The sequence below is a fragment of the Salvelinus sp. IW2-2015 genome, unplaced genomic scaffold (genome assembly GCF_002910315.2).
Source record: "Salvelinus sp. IW2-2015 unplaced genomic scaffold, ASM291031v2 Un_scaffold1602, whole genome shotgun sequence".
NCBI lineage: Eukaryota > Metazoa > Chordata > Actinopteri > Salmoniformes > Salmonidae > Salvelinus > Salvelinus sp. IW2-2015.
Window position 1 is genome coordinate 222,031 of NW_019943024.1, and position 18,787 is coordinate 240,817.

General features: G+C 45.2%; 1 protein-coding gene across 1 annotated transcript in view; it reads right to left on the reverse strand.

Annotated features, from left to right (window-relative positions):
• Positions 1 to 17,012: 17,012 nt before the first annotated feature.
• The window catches only part of LOC112071390 (proteoglycan 4), a 7,566-nt gene continuing 5,791 nt past the window's right edge, over positions 17,013 to 18,787 (reverse strand). The window contains exons 2-3 of the mRNA XM_070439371.1: positions 17,311 to 18,764; positions 17,013 to 17,050 (exon numbers count right to left, since the gene is read on the reverse strand). Of these exons, the coding sequence (XP_070295472.1) occupies positions 17,013 to 17,050; positions 17,311 to 18,706 (1,434 nt within the window). The 5' untranslated portion in view covers positions 18,707 to 18,764. The remainder of the gene's footprint in view (positions 17,051 to 17,310; positions 18,765 to 18,787) is intronic.

The following is an 18,787-nucleotide window of genomic DNA, read 5'->3' on the forward strand; positions in this document are numbered from 1 at the left end:
GCTGCGATAAGTCTTTTCCGCTTCTGGTTGTACAGCTTACGGAGAAGTCCATCGTTAAGAAAGATGTTTTGTTCATCTCAAAGTTCTTGGCTCTCTCCAGGACAGCCATCTGTCCTTAAACCCTCAGGACCCTGACCACATATCGGCCGTGTCTGTCTCCTGGGCTGGTTACAGGTGTTCACAGACCGTGGGCGTGGCTCCACTTTCAATCTCCCCATGATCCAGTTGGCAGCTTTTAAAGTGACTCATTTGTCTTCCTTTCTCCTCAGACTTGTCCCAGTGATGTGAAGACTATGGTATGCCATCCAACAACGTGTTATTTCTCCTGGATTTGCCCTCTAGATATTTTTCCCCGGCCATCTTAATAAATGATTCCACAGAGAGTGCTGATGTCAATCCACATGTGAAACTTACAGTTGTTGTCATCTTGCTGCAAGTCTCTTTCAGGGACAGTCCAGCTTCTCCCTGCGAGAACTGAAAACTGTTCTAACGTCCTGGACCTCTCTGGTAATCATCTTAACGTCCTGGACCTCTCTGGTCAGATCATGCTTAACATCCTGGACCTCATCTGGTCAGATCATCTTAACGTCCTGGACCTCTCTGCGTCAGATCATCTTAATATCCTGACCTCTCTGCCGTAGATCATCTTTTTATTTATTTATCATCTCTGATTTGGACAAAGTTCTTGGAAGCTATTTCCTGTTGTTAATAACAATCCTCTGCGTGATATTTATCGGTCGTTTAAAAGATTCTCAACCTGTGGAAAGAGAGAACTACTGTCCCTCGGTGGTACTCTCGCCGGCCTGGTTTGATGCCATGGTAGCAACGTAGGCTAATGTGGTACTCCACGCAGTTCCAGACAGGACATTCGCAAGGCAGATGGAGACAGCAACACAACCAGCAGGGATTTAGACAGGCCACAAGCCTTGGACAATACGCGCCCCAGCCACAAGGGCTAACCACGTCGCGGGCTGTGTTCAAGCTTCAGGAAAAGTTGACTAAACTCTAGCTATTTAGCAGCTAGGCTAGCTGCTACGCCAAGCAGCTCTATAGACTTTTGGAGGATCCCGGGACGATAAGTAGTGGTCCCAGACAACTGATCGCTAACCGCGTTTGCGGATCCCCTCTCAAAAGGTAGCTAGTAACCAAACTCATCAATAGACCCTTTTCAGAACTCAAACAACAAACCCGAGCTCGCTTGGAGTTCGTTGTTCCCCAGTGGTGAATGAGGTGTGTTGTCCGGGCTACGAAATGTGTACTGTGTTCCATGTTCAGTGATTTACCTTTGTCACAGCTGTCTCCATAGTAACCAGGTGGCAGATGCACACCCTGGACTTACATACACAGTCCACCATTCAGACACCGGGAGAGCAAGGGCTGGGGGGGAAAGCGGAAAAAGCGGGAGGACAGGCAGAGGAGAAAAATCTACCGTCAGAAACCTCAAGTATTTTAATTCACGTCAGCTGCTTGTAAACCCTTCACCCAACCTACATTCGATTTTAATTCACCGTCAGCTGCTTGTACCCTTCACCCCTCCAACACTAACAGTTCATTGCGGTAAATGAAATGTTTCACTTAGCTCTGCCTGTGGAAAGTCACTAAAGAGCCTTACTACTGTTGAGGTCTTGCCAAGAATGATAATCGTAATCACAATGTCTCAAAGACCCGTACGACACCAAAATTAAAAACGCAGGCGTTTTCACAGAACACTTCTCTTTAAATCCATCCGTCTACTCTTAGGTGCCTCAAAGCCGCTTCACTGGTCGCACTAGCGCGACGTTCCTTCTGGTAGTTCCTACGACTTTTTTGCGGCTTTTCATTTTTGGGGGGAATAGCGAGCAAAGGAACCCTCCGTTAGCCCTGGTTTGAGCTAGACTGTGAATCCTGTGGAGAATCCTACTGTCATATGCATACAAAGACAACAAAACAAATCATTTCTTCCTCACCCCCCAGTCAGTGTGCTAGCTGGACAGTCTCTCTCTAACCTCTTTAAAGCCTTAAAAATAGCATGAACACATGTTCGTTTGCCACCCAACCAGCCAGCTGACACTGACATGATTATTTTTCTGTTCTGGAAAACATTTCAAATAAAATTTGCTCTCCGTTTTAACTGGTCTGGATGAGCCTGTTTAACCAGTGCTTTGCTTAAAAAAAAAAAAGTCCATGAGTTTTTAGTTGATTGGTGCCTTGAGGCAACGTTAACCTCCACAAGCATAACCTTTTACAGATTCGTTAATACATTTTAACAATGCAATGCAGGTGTTCTGTTGTTGTCTGAAAATATAGGCCTTGCCTGAGCAGTTGGTGCGTGTGTCATAACTGCGAAACAACACACAACCTCTTTCTCATTATTATTATTATATCATTATATTAATTATAATATGTATATTTAATATATTATTATTATTATTATTATATTATATTATTATATATATTATTAATATATTATATATATTTTATATTATTATATATATATTATATATATTATTATTATTATATATATATTAATTTATTATATATATATTATATATATATATTATTATTATTATTATTATATTATTATTAACTATTATTATTTATTTATTTCTCCGTTTCTCTAGCATTATTTCTTAAGGTTTGTATCTTTTTGTTGTTGTTGAGAAATTCAGGAAATTGAAAGAATATTCCACCCCAGCATGATGTGGACAACGAGAAGGAAAAAAACCACAAAGAAAATCATTTTTAAAATGTCATTCTATAGATTGGCGACTCAAGCCTATTCGTTACTGTGTTTTGCCGATGTAGTGTACATCGATATGTAATGATGGAAGATAGATGGAAGCATGGATGTACAGATGAGACTTAAAACGTACTTTCTCACATGAGGCCCGTAGAAACCATCCTGACATTCACACACCTGTCTCTCGTTTGACAGAACCACCGTACGGACAACCACCTGGACATTTAGCTGGGGAGACAGAGAGAGAGAGGAGGGGGAGAAGAGGACAGAGAGACAGAGAGACAGAGAGAGAGAGAGAGACGGAGAAGACAGAGAGAGGAGGGGAGGAAAGAGAGAGAGAGAGGGGAGAAGAGAGAGAGAGAGGGGGTAGTAGAGAGAGAGACGGAGAGAACTAGGAGAGAAGAAGAGAATCGAATGTCAAGAGAGAGACGAGGAAAGAGAGAAGAGAGAGAGAAGAGAGAGAGAGACGAAAGGGCAAAGAGAAGACGGAAGAGAGACAGGAGAGACGAAGAGACGGGAGAGACAAGAGAGAGGAAGAGAGAGAAGAGAGAGAAGAGGAGAGAGAGAGGGGGGGGGGCGAGAGAAGAGACGGAGAGACAGAGAGCACAGAGAAGAGAAGAGAGAGAGAAACCGTGAGAAAGAAAAAGGTTGAGGCTAGTGGTGTCCTCCCTCCACTTCTTTCCTTTCTTCCTCCCTTACATCCTTCCTTCACGCCTTCTGTTCTTCCGTCCGGCCCCCTTCCCCTCTCTCTGACACTCTTCATAGCCTGCCATCGTCAGAAGACCACTTCAAGGGAACCACATTCCACTACAGTTGCAGTGAGATGCCATGGACTTGTATCCCCAAATCGCACCCTATTAAATCCACAAAAATGGCACCCTTAATGGCTCTGCGTCAAAAGTTTACAGATTCCACAACAGCCTGGTTCAAAGCAGACAGAAAAGCCCAGCACTCATACAACAGGGCCTGCGTTCAAAGCAGACTTAAAAACCATCTCTCTACAACAGGGCCTGGTCTCAAAAGCATGAAACTGAATTAACCATCTCCCTACAAAAGGGCCTGGTTCAAAGCAGACTGAATACATTCTCTCTACAAACAGGCCTGGTTCAACAGCAGTACTCAAAGACGATCCACCACAATCTAGTCTAACAAACAAGTAAGCATGGACCTGTGGAACACATGTGTACGCCAAAGCAGAACTGGACACATAACACACTGCCTCTCCTAAACACAGAGGCCATGGTCAGAACCAGATCTCAGTAGAACACAAGTCATCCCTAAACAACAGGAGCCTGGTGTCCGAAAGCAGAAGGTCAGGAAAATGCCACTCTCATCGTTACTCCAAGAAAACCGAACCAGGCAAGAAGGCCCTGTGACAAAGAGGCGAACATGAGGCCCTAGGAAACCACAATAGAGCGCATAATGCCACAGAAAGCAACGGAATCCCTGTATTAAACCTACGTAACAATCAAACCTCCACGCGAAAACGAGACAGGGGCCTGTGTTCAAGCAGACTTGAAAACCCGTCAGACCATAATGGCACAAAACAAAGGCCCAATGTGTGTCAACACAAGACATGAGCAACAGACCAAATCTCTCATAAACAGCCAGAAGACTGGGCAATGCCGGATGGGGTATCACAAAAGTCAAGACTGAACCGAAGAAGGGCCATCACATCTACCAACAGCGCGCTGAGTGTGCAATAAAAGACAGACTGAAAGAAAATACCTAGGCCAGTACGCTCTAACAAAAACACACGGTAAGGCGGAAGGAAAATAGCAGTGCAAGGACGAAAGGAACCGTTAAGTACGGTAGAGAACCGATGTGAAACGGGAGGAGTTCAACCAGAAGCTGTCAAACGATCAACCTTCTAGGGGTCTGAGAGTCCGATCGGCTGTGACGTACAAGCGCGCTTGGATGCGGTTGCAACATCACCCAGGGCAACAACGCGTATAAATCCCGAAGTAGAATATAAATAAGTGCAATATTTCTGACCAGAGCCTATAATAGGAGAATAGGGGGAAGCAGCATCCAAAAGGGACTAGCACCACACCACTTCACAAGCGCAGCACCCAGAAAGGTACAGGCCTTGAGACGATGGTGGCCAAACAAGAGAGGTTCACATTAAAGACTAAATCATGTAGCCAAAGTAAGCACTATCCTCGAACTTTAGCTGCAATACTTGTCCTGAACCAGTGCCCTGAACTAGACACTTCTCATATAAAAGTAGGTGTCACTCACATTAAAAGGAATCAGAGCGTTCCGTATTTTGTAGTATGACCGCCAAAATCACAACGCCACACAAGGCTTTCTATCTGCAGCTAAGCTGAGAGTCTAGTGGTTACACGATCAACCACTCGATAACCCATACTGCACGATCATCCTCCAACTGTTCCATCCGTTTAAGTACAGATTCCTCTCACGCGTGACTCTATCTAATAACAGCAAATGTGAGGAACATCCAGGAAATTTGTCGATCCGAAGTAAGACATAAGCTTTCACACCGAAACTATAATCGAACATACTGGTCATTGTTTGAGCTTACGGGAAAGGAATCAAGCGCGGTGACAATGATATACAATGGCAGGACGCGTCTGAGTTTCACCATCTCTGTCCAATCGTGACACACTCCTGTAGGTACTGAAGACCAACCCCATAATCTGGTCGAGGTCAGAAATGAGAGACTGGAATGAGTATGCCTAGTGTGCTGGTATTCCAGTTAAGCTCAGAGATGCACGACACTGCACTATCAGAGATCACTCATTCACATCCTATAATATGGAGTGACAGATGACGCTGCGTCGTGAGTGTTTAGTCTGTAGATCAGTTTAACACAGCGTCGACAGGATACACCTATCCACAATCATGCTATATGTGAGAAGCACGAAGTAGATTTGATAGTGTACTCCAGCGTGCTTCATTAAAAATCCAAACTGCTCAGGATTCACATAGGTCAATCCAACCTCACATTAAGGAAAACAGAGGGAAGTGTGAGCATATGCGTGAGTGCTGAGTGTTCCAGTATAGGCTTCAGAACAATTCTCCCTTATCCCCTGACAGCATCCTCCATCTTATAGCGTTGCTAACACAGTGTGTGCCTACGTGTCCATGAGTTTGCACTCGAACGCGAGTACTGATTGTTATAGCGATACTTGATACTGAGTTATCCTAGATTTCTCCACAAACTGAACGTCATGTTATTCACTCTGTTGGCACTGTGTGATACTCTATATGTACAATGGATCAGCGCCTCATATATTCTCAAGTATTACATCATATAGCAGAGCTATAATAGATATCAGACACTGTGGATGGCGACCGTTAGACTCTGACAGAGCAATAGGTACTCATATCATGAGACAGATCAGCGTGTTGGTGATGAAGTATATAGCTACCTTACTCTACACTGATGTGAGAGAGCGTTCGTCCACAAGAGTATCTGTCTACATACCAACTAGTGACAGCAATAAAGGGATATCTCAAGAGTATGGAACGACTGAGATGCATATCACAGAAATCAATAGATACACTGCGTATGAGTACTTCAGTAGAAAACACCCTGGATCAGTTGATACTAAATATCATCGGTCAAAGACGCGTATGAGGACCATCAGAAATGAGTCTTTGACAACTTGTCATTTACATAGTACACTTCAATGAGTAAGTGTACCTATTTATCATATCTACTATGCGTGTGGTGTTAACGTGATGATAGTCTGTATAGGTTAAATTAACTCAAGTTAGCTAAAGACCTTTATTATTCTACTAGTGGCTTACGATCGAGCAGTTTACGCGACTCACCACAAGTTAAACACGCGCCTTGAGTTGCCTTCAACTTTCAATGTGCTACACTATAGCCGCACTTATTGAGGCCAATCAATAGAGTACATACGAGCATCTAGCGGTGTATGTGCAGCGTGATACTCACAAGTAGACTCGTCATGGCTAGCTAGTTACGCGATAGAAGAGACTTATAACGAATCCTCAGCTGAGAGGAGTGAGGGCTGAATAACGATAGCCCGCCCTTAGAGAACGTAGGTGCTAACATGCCATCTACTCCAATCTCGTCACTCTCAGACGCAAGAGTGTCGCGATTAAGATGATGCAGGTCGTCGAAGTATAATGTGTCCTATTATATGATATTATAGCAGAGAACTGTGTTATCTGTACTACACACTCTAGTCTGATTCCGAGTGAGGAGAGTACTCAAATTGTCTCACAGCAGATAGGCAGTTATTCCCAAGTCAATAGACGTGCTGTAATTCTCACTACTTCCTCAGATAGATAGTCAGGACGCTTGCAATAGCATTAGGCATAGGGCTCAACTATGAGCCATGGATAACGTAGATGAGTCTCGCGTGATGAGTTCCAGCAGGGAGTACACTGTTCTCTATGATGAGACTATAATAACTCTCATAGTAGTTGAGGGCTCATTTAACAGTATGTATCAGTGAGACAACGTTCTAGTCGTTAAATCGATCTAAACTGCAATAGCTTCTCACCTTCTCTCCTATGTGCATAAAATATTGATCTCAGGTAGAGGCCTGAATAGATTCTACTCAGTAGAGGATCTTACATGATGAATGCTCAGTTATGATGTGGATCTGGCTTATTCAGCTACACGGTCTAGCTATGATGAGTATACATATAGTAGAAGGACATAAACTCATATATGTATTACGAGAATGGCATGCGCTATCCCTAACTCTCACGCAGCAGACATTCAGCAGCGCATCAACAACTCGATATAGACAGACGGCCTTACATCACACAACGTTTGCGAACAAGAGCCCACCTATTATCTCACACAAACAGCAAACAATACGGACCACGGACCATCCTACTCAACTAACGCAACACTCAACACAACGTAGAACCGAAGAGCTACACAACTTAATACTGTACGAGACGAGCCCTATCAACAACTTCAACACTCATACAACATTTAACGAGTCTAAAAAGTTAGCAACAGCACTCAACATACCACAACAACTAACACAAACTGCAGTGTGCTTAATATTTTTCCACTTAGCCCATATCGAGACATAATCTCTTAGGTCCAGAGGCTTACTTCATGACGCTTTAGGCACACCGAGTCGGCAACTGTGCCTTAACTACGCATGTGAGGTAGTGCTATTACCTACAAAGTTAGATATACGCGGGTCTCTGTAAGTACTATCTAATGGGTCTGCCTTCTCGTGGACTGAAGTGATGCAAGCAGATGGCTGAAAGTTGCAAGTTCCACTGACAGCTTGGCTAACTTCTATACTCTGTATGGATGTGCGATATTATATCGAGTGTGTTATTATGTGATGACGTGCTGTCGTCTACCTAGTTAATAGGAGTTTACCCTCTCCATGACAAGAGCTACAGAAGTACGGGTACTCCTATATCCATTACCTTAGTATTTTGATGCGTATGTATAGAGCATGATAGAAGGCGATCGTATTCATCATACTGAGTAGAGGTTTCTGATTCTACTCACGTTTAGAGACGTGTCGTCGATATTGCCGTATATATCTCTTGTGTCTTAAAGGATGAGACTTATCACATTCGTTAGTGTAATGGACTTGCCATACCCGATTCGAGCTCACTCTTGAGTCCTCTATCTCATACAGTTAAGTAATAGAGCATAACTAACGGCAGTTTAGCCACCTGCGTTAATATGCTGGTCTAAGGGGGAATGTGGGCGGGAACTATCTTGGATTAATAGATGGAATATCCGATTTGGATTATGTATTGTCGCTTAACGAGCCTGTAGCGTGTGCTATGAAATCTGCGTGTGTGGTTAGCGTAGATATTTAATACCACAAGAACTACCGATTGGAATAACGACAGCGCATACACAACGAGTGTAGGAGAAAGAAGGAAGAACATGCACCGGACAGGTGTGAGGATGCATCGTGGTGATGAGAAGTGCTGAGGTGGGAATGTCTCGAACATGCTTCCATGTAAAAAGAAGTGATGAGTGCCACTAAGACTAGGGGTGATAGAAAATTGCTGCTAGCGAGGCGAATGGCTGTGGGAGCTGCTCAAAGTGTCTACACGACGCTGATCTTGATGAGGCAGGTAGTGTAGTGAGTGCGTTGAAATGGAACCAGTGGGAGTGAGATGCGGATGTAAGCGTAAAACTGTATAACCCAACACCCTGATCTAATATATACCCATCCGCGTGCTCAATATCCATATGATACAGTCCAACCCTGTCAGCCTACTGGTCTAATATAGTACCCACAACCCTGTGCTTATGTATTAGGCTACACGCGAACCCTTTCAATAATATAAGGTACCCCATACCAAATGTCGTAGAATCAGTAGTACGAGCGCGAAAACCTCGTTCCGAATATATATTAGTTTACGGCCCAACCGACTGTCAGTGAAAACCTTAGTACCCCAACACATGCGAACAACAGTATATAAAGCAGCCAAGCCACCTGTCTATCCTATAGTACCTTTCAACTCCTTCCCTCAAGTGAATATAGTACGCACCACCTCTGTCCCGTTCAATATAAGTGACACTACATCCTCTGCGTGAGTCATAGTAACCCAAACAACCTTGGTCGTAATATAGTTACCCAACTCCCTGGAAATCTATGTTATAAATCCAAGAGATATCCTCCCAAGCCTGATATGAGTGGAGTAAGCACCACCAAGACCTGTCTATGATAGTAGCCCCACTCTGGTTCGGTATATATAGTGTTACGCCGTGCGAGTCCCTGCTCTATTGATAGTACCCTGAGTCACGTCAATAATCATAGTTACCAGAACCCTGATCGATTATATGTGTTACCCCACCAGAACCCTGTCTGTACCTAGTACCCCTAGTCCCTGTTCGTAATATAGGTAAACCCCAACCCTGTCTATATCACGCAACGCCTGTCGTATATAGGTACCCACGCTCTAGTCTTAGTATAGATAACTCCCAGAACCACTGGTCTACTATAGCACCCCAGGACCAACTGGTTCATGAGTATAAGGATACCCAGCCCTGTTTCCTATATAATGGATACCCCATACCCTGTACTATATAAGTACCCCAACCCGGTTCTTAATATAGGGTACCCCATTCCCATGTCTTCACATCCATAGTAAGCCCCGAGCACGCGATGCTTCGTGATAAGATAGAACCCCATTACCGCGACTTATATAGTACGAACAACCAACCCTGTCTAGGTGATAGGCACCCCGGTACAACGACGTAGTCTAGAGTAGCTAGAGCCGCCAACTCAACTGGTGCGTATAAGATAGGTTAACAACCACAGGTCACGCTGACTAGATAAGCTCTACCCGAAACCTGTCCGAAAATATAAGTAGCCCGGCGAAGCGCTGGTGCGTATGATCATGAGTGTCCCGCAGTGCGCGCGTTGGGCGTATATATAGTACCCACCCTGATTCTATATAGTACCCCATAACCCGTGGTCTATATAGTTACCCACCCTGGCTCTATATAGCATCGCCAACCCTTGTCTATGAGTAAATACCCCAAACCACTGTGCTATATAAGCTACCCCACCTCCCTTGACTATAAAAGTTAGGCCCAGACCCAGTGATCAATATAGTAGGTACCCCATCCGGAGTGTGTAGGCACAAGAAATATGAAGATACCCCAAACCCTCTGACTGTCCTGAGTGAGTTAGATAACCTCCAGTACCTGCGAGTAGTGCCGAGGGTAAGAGAGGGGAGGTGTAACCCGATGGATCGAGGATAATGAGAACCGCAGAATCAGCAGTGGATACATGGAGTAGTGGATCCGAGACACCGGGATGTCGTTTAGATACCGGCGACCACTGGATGTGCGTCAAGAGGTGAGGTAAGTGTAAAGCCGCCAATCTGTCTAGTATAGTATCGACCAGAGAAGAAGCAATCATGTGCTTCAAAATAGACCCCAGCCGCTTTCTAATAAATGAGTACCACACAAGTATACCGCAAGACCTGCTCACATATACCCAACCCTCGTTCAGATATATGTAGCATAGCTCGCGTTCCCGAGAGATGATCTAGGTGTAGCGATCGCTGACAAACACTGTCTATATTAGGACGAATCATCCAATGTGCCGGCGTGACGCTGTCTAAGTTACAGGCCCACACCCAGGTGTAATTAATTTTGTGAGATACGCACGACTCGTCAGCTCTTTAAGCTATCTCTGTTTGCATCGCTCCACCTGCGTGTGGTCCGTCTGAGTAGTAAGACCAGCCCAACCCATCTCGCTACATTATTGTACCCCCAATACCCGTGGTCTATTATTTTGTACCCCAACTCGACTTCTCTCCTCTGTTTGTCTTCCTCTTCCGTTTGATGAGAGATTGATTGGGGGTGTTTGCCCTGGTGGTGGTGTGGGTTTTTAAAAAGAAACAGCCTCGCAGTTGATACTATAACTAAACAGGCGCTCTGGACGCCAATCATTTCCATCTTTGCCTGTAATCTGAATTCCCTGCCAGCCAGTGCGCAGATTGACTACCGCATCTAGCTACGGTTCTGAGCAATCTCGTCTAGCATGAGCTCTGCCACGAGGTACGCTTCATTATTGATACGGGCTGGAGTAATAGTGATCCAAGGGGAATGGGTGATGTCATATATATGACTAGGATTGATTCACCTGGTTGCATAGCCTCACTACATCAGTAGCATCTACGAGCCGCTGTTACAAAGCGCCACGATAACTCATTGCCTTCACGTGTCAACGAGCGCGCTGGGTAAATTCTTATAGTGATGAGGCTGTGTCGCTCGTGATGCTGATATACCCGTGTTAGGAATCTGTGTGCTCAAGAAAATCTCTGAACAACTGAGGATACCATAATAATTAATTGGAGCTGCAATCATAACAATGACACCGCTTTGAGACATGAATACTGTGACTCTCTCAGCTATCATTGAGGATCTATTGGAATTACGGGCAGACTAGCCGTCGTAAAGATCTCCTACCAGAACATATTTAAGTAGTCATGCTCGCTCCCTGAGGAGAGATATTGTGTCTCAGGGGGGTGATGGTCGGGTGTGGGTTCGCGAATATCAAATACGAGTAACAGTCGCAGTAATCTGATGAGCGTATGGTGTGGCCACCAGCTGCATTATCAACGCCTCGACTGCGCGCAGTGCATCTCTCGCCTTTACTTCCCTCCGCCGATTGCTGGGGGGAACATTTTGTGTGTGCGTAAAATGTCCTGCCACCTAGATTGACCTCAGACTCAGTTGGCAGTGTTTTATCGGTGTGGCTGGTGCTATTTATTACAACAGGTGATTCTGTAGGCCCCAAACTTGTATGCTTCCTACTAGGCTATAAGGCTCGCTCAAATGATCAAGACTGTATCCAAGTGGCTTGCGATGGGTGTCAATGCTCTCGCGCCGCGTTCTACCTCCTCACTCTAATCACAACAGCAGTCGTCCTCCCATCCGACACACATAAGCGGTAGGGATGATGGCATTGGTAGTCAGCTATAGATATCTTCCGGTGTCTGTCTTTCCCTCTAAGTATGCAATGCCAGAACCAAGCCTGCAGCCTTATCCATGATCCTTTGCAAGTGTAGCATCGATACGTTCTCTAGCATACAGCGTGTGGCAGTAATTGGCTGGTGGCTACGTATACTAGACAGGTTGGCGGACTATATTTTAGACAGGGTTGTGGGTATTGAGTGATTAGACAGTGTTGTCAGTTTACTAATAACATGGGTTGGAGATCAAGTGAATTAGATAGACAGCCGTGTGGGCAGGGGATAGCTATAGTGACAGGGTTGGGTTACTTATTATAGTTCAGGGGATGGGATACCACGGTGTGCTATATAGGAAGGGGGTAGAGGATGTCTTCCCTGTACGCCAGCTTTGAGATGCCTGCGGGTACATTATATAAGGTTCAGGGACGGATAAGACAACAGTACAGCTATCATAGACAAGGTCGTCTCGGGATGATGCTGTGACAACAAAACCGCCCCAAGAAACCAATGAATCCGAGACTCACTATTAGTACAAGGGCCTTGCCCAATTGTCGCCTCGAGATTAGCTATATAAGGAGAGCCCCTCGTGTACGTATATAGACAGGGGTTGAGTGGTAACTATATTAGACTAGTGACGTTAGGCGCTCATTCCGGTTCATGACGATTAAACCGTGATATATTCACAGGGGATGGACACTCAACCCTGGTGAAGACCAAACGTGAACTGATTACGTGATTGAAGGCACTATAGACAGGGTGTTGTCCCAGTCTGTGCTAGATTCATAGGGAGGCGGACGTTGTGGTTTGTGCTTAGGCAGGGTTACTATAATCAGGGATGGGTACTATATAGACAGGTTGAGTTTTTTGCTGAGTCCGGTACTATATAGACAGGGTTGGGGTGCTATATAGACAGGGTTGGGTTACTATATTAGTCAGGATGGGATGCGAGTACGTGACTATATGACAGGGTTGGCGGGTACTAATGATTAGACAGGATGGGGTACTATATAGACAGGGTTGGGGTACTATAAGTAGACAGGGATGGGTCTATTATAGCAGGATGGGGTACTATATAGACAGCGGTTGGGGCTATATAGACAGGTTTGGTAAATAGACAGGAATGGAGTACTATATAGACAGGGTTGAGGTACGGATATAGACAGGGTGGGTACTATTATAACAGGGATGGTTGTTACATATAGGTACAGGGTTGGGGGTACGTATATTAGACAGGTGGCTGTGGACGTTATTACTAGGACAGGATGGGCCGTTTACTATATAGGACAGGGATGGGGGGTTCTATATAGACAGGCTGGAGAACGGGTACTATATAGACAGGGTTGGTCGGTGCTATATAGGACAGGGTTGGGGCGGTACTATTATAGACAGGTGGGGTGTACGTATATAGACAGTTGGTGACTATATAGACAGGATGGGTCTAATAAGACAGGGATGACATCGGGTACTAGATAGACAGGGTTGGGGTACTATATAGCGGGTTGGGTGCTATATAGACAGGGTTGGGGTACTATATAGACAGGCGTTGGTACTATATAGACCAGGGTTTGGTGTACTATATAGCAGGGATGGTGTCGTTAGTACTATTATAGACAGGCGTTGGGTACTATATAGACAGGGTTGGAGGGACTATATAGACAGGGTTGGTGTACTATATAGACAGGGATGTGGTACATATAGGATCAGGTGTGTGTGGGTTTACAGTTTAGTTACTGTTATACTGTTCCATTCACCATGAAGCGAAGCCCCTGCAAAGACCCAGAATGTGGACCTCAGCTCCAGCCCCGCTGTTAGCAGGAATTGTATTACCAGCTTAGGGCACTTCATATCTGTTTTACAGGAAGCAGCGACACCAAACCAGACTTCTTAAAGCAGCTGTAATGTTCACGTGACCTTTCCTCCTTTCCCAATGTGGGATTGGTGTCAAATCTAGCTGTTAAAATTAGTTCCAAAAAGGTTTTATAACAGCTAAGGCCGTAGTGAACTGGGCTGTCGCCAAATGGCTCCATATTCCCTACATAGTGCCACGCTACTTAGTATATGCCTCTCTACTGTATATAGCCTCTCTACTGTATGTAGTCCTCGCTACTGTATGTAGCCTCTTTACTGTATATAGCCTCTCTACTGTTATTTATAGCCTTCTCTACTGATATATACCTCTACTGTATATTAGCCTCTCTACTGGTATATAGCCTCGCTACTAATTATAGCCTCTCTACTGTATTATAGCACTCATTACTGTATATAGCCTCTCTACCTGAATATAGCCTCTACTGTATATCAGTCCTCGCTACTTTTTATAGCCTCTGTACTGTTAATAAGCCTCGTCTACTTTATATAGCCTCTGCTACTGTATATAGGCCTCTCTACTGTTATTGTAGCCTCTCTACTGTATATAGCCTCCTACTGTATATTAGCCTCGCTACTGTAGTAGCCTCGCTACTTTTATAGGCCTTCTGTTACCTGTATATAGCCGTGCTGTACTGTTATATTATGCCTCTCTACTGTATATAACCGTCTACTGTAGTTATAGCCTCTTCTACTGTATGTAGCCTCTCTACTGTATCTAGCTCTCTCTTACTTGTATATAGGCTCTCCCTACTGTATATAGCCTCTTTCACTGTATATAGCCCTTCTCTACTGTATGTAGCCCTCTACTGTAATATATCCTCCTCTACTGACTATAGCCTCTACTGTATATAGCCTCTACTGGAATATAGCCTGCTCTACTGTATATAGGCTGTCTACTGTATATAGCCCTCTCTATCTTGTATATACTCTCTACTGCAATATAGCCTCTCTACTGTATATAGCCTCTCTAGAACTGTATAGGTAGCCTCTCCTACTGTATATAGCCTCTCTACTAGTATATAGCCTCTCTGCTGTATATAGCCTTCTCTATACTGTATTAGTCCTCTCTGCTGTATACTGCCTTCACTACTGTTATAGTCCTCTCCTACTGTATATAAGGCCTCTCTGACTTGCCTATATAGCCTCTTCTACTGTAGCTAGCCTCTCTAGCTGTATATAGCCCCCCATCTCTATGTATAGCCGCTCTACTGTATATAGCCTCTCTACTGTATATAGCCTCTCTACTTATGTAAGCCTCTCTAGCTGTAAATATAGGCCTCTCTCTGTATATGCCTCATCTACTGCTTAGATAGGCCTCTCTACTGTACTATAGCCTCTCTACTGTTACTTTTTCACTGTCTTTTTACTGTTGTTTTTATTTTCCTTTAACTTACCTATCTGTTCACCTAAAACCTTTTTTGCACTGTTGCTTAACAGCCTGTGAGTAAGCACTCTCTAAACTGTAGTTTCCTACACACCTGTTTACTGCGGCGTGCATGTAGGACAAATAACTTTGATTGGATTTGATAAAGGGCCCTTGGTCCAACAGCAGTGCACTATACAGGAAATGGGGCAGCTGGTTTATCGTTCGAGATGGGACTAACCACGTCGACGGTCTTGGTTTAGCGGATGTCTAGCGTGTACTTTTGAGCCGTCTAACAATCAGAGCGTAAGTAGAGCGTCTGGTGCTATATGGGAGGATGATGTCTACGTTCGTTATTAGTCGCGTGTGAGCTAAATCTTAAACACGTGGCGAGGACTCATTCCCTCCCTCTGTTCCTCAAGTTGGATACAGTGGTAATCCTGAGCTATCTGAAGCCGAGACTCATCCCTCCCTCTGTTCCTCATGTTGGATAGAGTGAAATCCTGAGCTAACTGAAGTGCCAGACTCATCACCCTCCCTCTGTTCCTCATGTTGGATGAGTAGAATCCTGAGCTAACTGAAACCAGACTCATCCCTCCGTCTCCGTTTCTCTAGATGTTGTGCTCGTCGCACAATGTGAATGAGACAAGCACTACTTGTTGACTAAGGCCCGTGCCCATTTCATCCGTTTTCCGCTTAACGTAAACACAGAATACCGATATTGTTGCCAGCTTCTGTCGCTTTTCTGCGAAAAGTCTTACCAAAAACACAAATCCCTGGACACCACTTGTGTTTGTCAGACACAGTGGAGGAAATTGTCAAGGAAGGACGAAGTCTGAGAAGTCGTCTGCCAGTTTTGTTCTGCTAACTGTTGTCTCAGTGAGTCGTGTCTTGTGACTCCTGGCTTCCATCCCAAATGGGAACCCTATTCCCTTGTTTGTGCATACGTTTTAATAATAAGGAGTGCGCTACAGGCCTTGGTCAAAAGTACGTGCACTAAAATTGGATCAGGTGCTATTTGGGCACATTTAGCTTACTTATTGACTCTGGCCACATTTGTCTAGGGTGCCCGTGTTTAAGGTGCCCGTGTCCCAAAATGGCTCCCCTATTCCCCTAATAAGGCCTCTCCGGTCCCAGAGTAGTGCTACCAGACGACAACCTCTGGTTAGGGGTCGGTCTTCTTTAGGGTCACAGTGGAGTCTGGTTTAGGGATGTCTCTTCTTTAGGGTTACAGATGGGGTCTGGTTAGGGGATGTCTCTTGTTTAGGGTTTACAGTGGGCGTCGGTTTAGGGGATGTCTCCTCTTTAGGGTTACAGTGGGTCTGGTTTAGGGATGTGTCTCTTCTTTAGGGTTACAGTGGGGATCGTGGTTTAGGGGATTCTTCTTTAGGGGTTACAGTGGAGTCTGGTTTAGGGATTCGGCTCTGTCTTGAGGGGACAGATTGTCCGGTATTGGGGAAGTCTCCCTTTAGGAGTGACAAGTTGGCTCTGGATTGCGGGCCTGATGTCTCCTCTTTAGGGGTGACAAGTGGTCCCGGTTTAGGAGATGTCTCCTCTTTAGGGCGGTGACGGTTGCTCCTGTTGTGGGATGTCTCCTCTTACTGGGGGTGCTGTTCTGTTTAGGGCGAAGTTCTACTTTATGGTGACTGCTAGTTCTGGTTTTGGTGGAAGTTTCTACTTTTGGGATGGAGCTATTGTTTCTGGTTTGGGGGAAGTTTTCTACTTTTGGGGCTTGACTGCTGGTACTGGTTTTGGCCGAAGTTCTACTTTAGTCGGTGACTGCTAAGTTCTGTTTTGGGAAGTTTCTAAACTTTTTGGGAGACTACTTGTTTCTGGTTTTGGGGAATTTCTACTTTAGGGGTGACTGCTTGTTCTGGTTTTGGGGAAGTTTCTTCTTTAGGGGTGGTGGTTATATCTGGTTTTGGGGAAGTTTCTACTTTAGGGGTGACTGCTATCTCTGGTTTTGGGGAAGTTTCTACTTTAGGGGTGACAGTTTGGTCCGGTTTTAGGGCTGTTTCTTCTTTAGGGGTGACAGTGGGGTACGGTTTAGGGGATGTTTCTTCTTTAGGGGTGACAGTGGGGTTCAGTTTAGGGGATGTCTCCTCTTTAGGGGCAACAGTGGGGTACGGTTTAGGAGATGTCTCTTCTTTAGGGGTTACAGTGGGGTCCGGTTTAGGAGATGTCTCCTCTTTAGCGGTGAAAGTTTGATCTGGTTTTGTGGTTGTTTCTTCTTTAGGGGTGACTGCTGGTCCCTGTTTAGGGGATGTCTCTCCTTTAGGGGTGACAGTTTGATCTGGTTTTGTGGTTGTTTCTTCTTTAGCGGTGACAGCTGGTCCCTGTTTAGGGGATGTTTCTTCTTTAGGGGTGACTGCTGGTCCCTGTTTAGGGGATGTCTCTTCTTTAGCGGTCACAGTGGGGTCCGGTTTAGGGTATGTTTCTTCTTTAGGGGTCACAGTGGGGTCTGGTTTAGGGGATGTCTTAGATTCTTTCCCTTTTTCCTCACCCATTGAGACATCTTTTGTGACCTTTTCACTGCCATTATGTTCATTCTGCACAACACTTTTTACAATATCARCCTTGCTGCTCACTTCTGGCTCTGTCGGACCCACCTCCTTTTTAAGAGTCTTTTGCACAGGCTCTTCCTTACACTCACTTGTTGTGRTGATAATTCTGTCTGGCATTTTACCTCCTACTGTTTTCTCATCTTGTGTAATTTCTARACTAGAATCATCTGGTGACTTCACCTGCTCCACTGTCTCCTTMGTTGYACTGCTCTTCAGCTCTGCAGTGATATCAGGGGATTCCATGTCCTTCTCTGTGGGKTCAGGGAGATCCTCTTCTTGTGTTGTCACAGCACTCTCTGCCTCTTGAGGTTGGTCTGACTCTCTGTGCTCCTTCTGATCAGGTTTCTGCTCCAGTGTTGGGGCACTCTGCTCTGTCAGATATAAATGTTTTCTCTCTTTGATGGGACTTTCTTTTGGGCTGTCTTGATGTTGCTCTGTTGGGGCACTCTCCTCTTTCAGATCTTCCTCTTTTTTCTCTTTTAAAGAGCTTTCTTTTTTTCTCTGCTCATCCACCTCTTCCCCACTCCTCCTCTCAGCTTTGTCACTCTCTTCTCCCTGCTTCTGTCTCAACTCGTCTCCCTCTCCCCCGACCGTCTCCTCGGAGCCTGTCTCCTCGATCTCGGACATCTCCATGTCTCTGGTGGTCTCAGTGATGATCTCCTCAACAAACTTGTACTGGGGCTCAGACCTGCGTGTGGGCCCTCCCTGTCGGGCCAGGCAAGGTAGGGTGTAGACGGGGGACTGGCGGTAGATGCAGGGCATGGAGATGTGGGTGTCAGAGATGGTGTACAGACGGGACTCCTCACCCTCCAGGAGTTTCCTATAGGGAGGCAGAGAGACGTG